The 5,887-nt window shown below is 42.3% G+C and overlaps 1 protein-coding gene across 1 annotated transcript; it reads right to left on the reverse strand.

Moving 5' to 3' along the window:
- Positions 1-2,997: 2,997 nt before the first annotated feature.
- LEP (leptin) lies at positions 2,998-4,800 on the reverse strand. Its single transcript, XM_083179714.1, has 2 exons — positions 4,652-4,800; positions 2,998-3,457 (listed from the first exon to the last, which is right to left on the reverse strand). Exons 1-2 carry the CDS (start codon positions 4,796-4,798, stop codon positions 3,098-3,100), a joined length of 507 nt encoding a protein of 168 aa, XP_083035840.1. The 5' UTR covers positions 4,799-4,800; the 3' UTR covers positions 2,998-3,097.
- Positions 4,801-5,887: the final 1,087 nt, after the last annotated feature.

The raw sequence follows: 5,887 nt of genomic DNA on the forward strand, positions 1-5,887 counted from the left end.
TGGAGTACCCCAGGGATCTGTACTTGGACCGGTGCTTTTTAATATCTTTATTGGTGATATTGCAAATGGAATTGAAGGTAAAATGTGCCTTTTTGCAGATGACACAAAGGTATGCAACAGGGTAGACACACCAGGAGGGGTAAAACAAATGATTGAGGATCTAGGTAGATTAGAGGAATGGTCAAGAGCATGGCAACTACAGTTTAATGCCAAAAAATGCAAAATCATGCACTTGGGTCTCAGAAATCCAAAGACTAAATATAGTATAAATGGCACTATAATGGAAACTACTGAGGAAGAGAGGGATCTTGATGTCACTATTTCAGGGGACTTAAAAGCAGGTAGGCAATGTAACAAAGCAAAGAAGAAGGCATGTCAGATGCTTGGTTGCATAGGGAAGTAATAATGCCACTGTATAGGTCATTGGTACGACCTCACCTAGAGTATTGTGTTCAGTTCTGGAGGCCATATCTCCAGAAGGATATAAATACATTAGAGACTGTACAAAGAAGGGCAACTAAAATGGTGCATGGCCTACATCACAAAACGTACCAGGAAAGACTAAAAGATCTTAATATGTATACTTTAGAGCAGAGAAGGGAAAGGGGGGACATGATAGAAACTTTCAAATATATCAAGGGTTTTAACAAGGTACAGGTGGGAGACATTCTTCACAGGAAGAGGAGCAACAGAACACGAGGACATGCACTGAAACTAGAGGGAGGAAGATTCAGGGATAATGTGAGGAAGAATTACTTCACAGAAAGAGTAGTAGATAAATGGAATAGCCTCCCATCAGAGGTGGTAGAGGCAAATACAGTAGTGCAATTTAAACATGCTTGGGAGAAGCATATTGATATCCTTACAAAAAAAAGGATCAAATATGGTTAGAGGTAACATGTTTAAAAAAGGGGCAGACTAGATGGGCCAAGTGGTTCTTATCTGCCGTCAAATTCTATGTTTCTATGTTTCTTTGCGTCACAAGTTCCTAAGGTTCCCAAAGACCTGCATAAGGCCCGTTGTGTTATATGTTTCCAGCAAACTTCTATAACCTGCTGTTGAATCTGAGGCTGCAGCTTTGGCTCACTATGCGAAAACATCGCCCATCTTAGTAACACTAATGCCACAAAGGATTTCACTTAACTGGGATCAGTAAATCTAGACCCTAGCCAAGGCATGCCTTCCAAAAAGGAATGCTATATAAAACAGTTCCCAGTTCCCCCTCCCCCATAAAGGCTGCAGCATGTCAATCCTGCTGGAGCTCGGGGGCACCGCATGCAGCACTGCATGAGCCGTTCTGCACATGCATAGGACACCTAGCATCTTACGCAAACTGTCAGACTTGTGTACTACTACTATGAATCAGGTTCTCTACCTCCATTCAACTATAAAAGGGTTAAATAAAAACTGTTACATCAGCATGCAGATTTACCTAAATTACGGATAAAGAAGGTAAAACATGAAATAATTGTAAATTACAAAAAAGGTTTAATTTTAAACAATGTTTTGAGATAAATAAATAAATACATAAAAATATAAAAGACATTGGCATATCATGCCTGCAACTGTTGAAATTCAAAATTGTACTTATAAATAACATGATATATATATTAAAAGAGAGGGACACACAATTTTCCAATGTTCTTCATAACCTGCAATTGATAACAAAATGATTTTGCAAGCACAGGCAATCATTTCTCTGCTGCTGTATGAAAATAAGACGCTGCATTGTCAGATTCTCTGCAGTACAGTTTTGCAATATTTTTACAACAATGTAAAGAAATCTGTTGCCTTGTATTCTTTTGTAGTATATAGAGGTTTGTCAAAACTTTTCAAAATGGAATAATGTCACCTGAAGTCTCCAGCACATAAGTGCATGGGTTAGAAAAGCCATAGCATACAATGGGGGGAACTCGGTTCTGTACCTACTGTATCGGTGCAGATTGGAAACCACAGAGAAGATTCCCAATGGGATGGCACGCCCATGGGACCGCCTGTGGCCAGGAGAGGTTAGACGGTGGCAAGTTGGAGATTTGTGCATATAATTGGGCCAATCTTTGGAAATTTTTCCAGGGCAAATTTTGCTACACAACTGCAACTGTGTCCAACTTAGAATCAGGCCCTATGAGGATAGGCCCCGCCCCTTCAACAGGCCCCACTCCCTCAACAGACCCCAATTCCATGAGGGATGCTTCCAGAAAATTCCTAGGATGGTTCTCTATCCCAATCCGCCCCTGCTACAGTATCTCCTAGAGTTACAGCAGTCCACCACTGCCAGTTTTCCTGTGCACATCTACAGTATGAAGGTGCAAGAAAAAACTGGTGAAATTGCTAGCTGCGAGGTAATGGCATTCCTACTGTCCTGGTGACGTTGCACTTACAGTATGCCAGAAAGCAGCAGCAAAATGATAACAACATTGTAAATCATCATTTAAATGACATACATTTTCTAAACAGCTAGTACAGGATTTTAAATATAAAACACATTAGTATTAAACTTATAAAAGTTAAATTATTAAATAAAATATCAAATATTTAACATAAAAATATAAAAGGCACAGTATGGGAAAACAGAGGAGGCACTTAAAAAAATTGATGACTTTTTGGTTCCATGACATGACCCTGTTAAGTTAGTGCTATAGTACTTAGTGCAATGTGAGTGACTTGTGTGTGTGTTTAGGCCTACAACATAATAATAAATAGTGCAGCGTCATGCGGAGAACACTGCTGTTGTTCCAAGGTGAATAATATAAATCTTGGTTGAAGTGTATTTTGATCTTCAAAAGTCTTCTTCTTTCAGTCTACACCTCAAACAATTTATGTGGGCCTGTATATTTGCCAAAGAAATATGCAGACCACAAAGAACGCTGAAGGGCAGACGAGAGTTGTAAGCATTGTGAAAAGATCATGGAACACAGCATACAGTAATCAAGTCTTCTACATGAGATGGGTGAACCTAACTGAAACCGCTTCATTCGGCTTATAGTTATGGTCTCTTTACTTGGTGGATGGGGATGTCCAAAAGGAACCACAGTCCTACATGTCTTTAGAATCTATTGCCTGTGGCTGATCTTAGAACAGTTTATGAGCTTGTGGTTTAGCAGCCTGTGATGTAGTCCAGGTGCTCTACAATGCTATGCAGAGAGTTTTGAAGACGATCAAGCGTCACTTTTTCTACAGTAAAAGAGGCGTTTTTATGCTGTTCCTTCAGGTCTTCCATCATGTTTAACTGTTTGGGCTCCCTAGCCATACAGCCCATAATATGGTTCAGAAGCTGTATTACGCTGCGAAGATTCTCTATGTCATTCAGCATTTGCTCCACATTTTCCATTGGAATATTGGACAGAATGGTCTGGAACACTTCAAGAATTTCATCTATCTGTTCCAAGTTAATCAATTTCTGCTCATCTGGTATGAAGTCCAAACCACTACTTTTCAGACTACTGGCATATTTAACCTAATTAGAATAAAAAATACAACAGTTATTGGTCAGCAAGTAAATAATGTTATACATATTCATAAGAATTAGTTAAAAGCATGTCAAAATTACAGACACCCGGGCTGGATTATAGGGGCAGAGGGTGTGGTCGCTACTCATACAGAAACTGCCAGGATGAGGGACTCATACGGCTGTCTGGGATACAGCTGATTGTACAGCAGAAGCAGTGGGTGAGAGGAGCATCTGCTCAGGGTCATTTGTAGACAATTTGGTTCCCAGTCAGGGGCGTAACTATAGCACCGCAGCCCCCGCCACCGCGGGGGGGGGGCGCTGTGCATGTGGGGGCGCCGGGGGCTGCGGTGCTATAGTTACCCCCCCCCCCAATCCCCCGCAGACTTACGTATCTCGCTGGTCCCGGTGGCTCCGTTCTTCTGATGAGGACCACCACAAAATGGCCACCCCCATATAGCACACTGTTCTCTGAAACTGTCTGCTGTATGGGGGCGGCCATTTTGTGGTGGTCCTCAGCAGAAGAACGGAGCCGCCGGGACCAGCGCGATAGGTAAGACTGCGGGGGAGGGGGTTAGCATGGGCGGCAGGGCGGTGCTTGACGGGGTGGCGGCGGGGGGTGGGTATGGGCGCCCCCCACCCTTAACGGCGGGGGGGCGCCCAAAACATAGCTACGCCACTGTTCCCAGTGGAAACACTAAACCTCCCCCCCCCCAGTCATTTAGGAAAAGACTACCTTACACCGACACAGTAGTGCCTCTTGCACCATATTATGCCCCACACAGCAATGCAGACTACACTATTTTATGCTACCTTACACCCATACCTTGCACCATATTATGCCTCACAAATTAATGTCCCTAGCACCATATTATGCCCCATAGGGTAATGCTACCCCATATTAATTATGCCCCAGTACCATCTAACATGTTACATCTGCCCCACCTGCAGTGCAGCATGGTTTTGCCCATTTTGAGATCAAATTTGCCTTTCAATCAAATCTGAGTTAGGCCCATTATCTGCTTGCAATTAGATGTGGTAAGGGTAAGCAGTTGTGTTATCTACAGGGCATTTTGCCAATTGCACTAGGTTCCAAAATCAAAACTATCCAAACCCATTCCCAAACTTGTGTGGATTCGTTTCCAAAATGAAACCATTTTTATTGAATTATGAACAGTTATTTTGAGCTTCCGTTAGCCTCACCTGGGTGGGATGTTCTTGGATTCTGGACAGGAGAATTTTTGAGAGCACTATTGCATCGGCCTTTAGATCGTTTTTTATTGGCAGCCCATGGCGCAGTGGCAGCCACATCCATAGGAGTCCACATAGTGAGAGCTGAATGTAGAGCATTGTGTCTCCTCAACCACGACCCTACAATAAAACATAGCTTTTGTAAGAGACCAAATGAAGATGCATTAAATAACCATGTCTCAATGATAGAAGTCACTTTTGGAAAGCATTAGTAAATTTGTGTCAATTTGTCAGGCCTGCTAAGAGAGTAAATGTTTTATCAAGTTGTATACAATTTATATATACTGTGCTCATTCTATATAATGCTGCTCCTCACACGTATGGAGGGAATTCAAGTGTTTTGCACATCAGTGGTCACTAGATGCTGTCTGATCGAGCAATTCAAGTGTTGCTCCATTTCTGTGCACGCAGCCGCTGGTGTTGCTATAATTTGGAAAGGCCGGTAAGTAATTAGTCCAGTATAAAGCAGATATCATTCGGGTAGAGCTTTACTGGACGATCCTGTTCACAATGTACAATGGCATGTTGCCAAATACTTCTGTAACCTTATTTCCCCTTACATTTGTTAAACGTCTAACGCAACAGCCAGATGTCCTTTGATGATCCTGTACTATAAGCAGTTCTGAATGAGAGCTTCTGCAATAACACTTTTGACAAAACTGTTCATTTTCTTTTCAACAAAGTATAGTAAATACTTCACAGTTTCCAATAATTGAACTGTCTCACATTTTGATTTGTTGATATTATTAAATAACATTAATTGAATACGAATAAATTGCAAATAAAATGCTTACATATACAATTCCTAATGCATACATACTGTATCTATGCAGTCAGTCTAAATTTGTCACTCCAAGTGCATAGTTGCATATTGTGAACCCCAACCTAAATTCACAATATGCAACACGGCAGTGGGTGACAGGAGGCAGTGGGTGACAGGGAGAGGCAGAGGTTGACAGGGAGAAACAGGAAGAGGCAGAATGTGACAGGAAAAAACAGTGAGTGACAGGAAAAGAGTGACATGGGCAGCAGTGGGCCCCTCAGGGGACGCAGTCCAGTGCACCTGCTGCACCAGTGGTAGGTATGCCTCTACCTAGGTGCCACTCAGAACAGTGAGAAACCCTGGCTACATGCCCACGACGTACCCCATGAGTATGCAGCCACTGCAAACAGCTGAGATGCATTCCA

The sequence above is a fragment of the Crinia signifera genome, chromosome 4, assembly GCF_055691185.1.
Source record: "Crinia signifera chromosome 4, ASM5569118v1, whole genome shotgun sequence".
Taxonomy (NCBI): domain Eukaryota; kingdom Metazoa; phylum Chordata; class Amphibia; order Anura; family Myobatrachidae; genus Crinia; species Crinia signifera.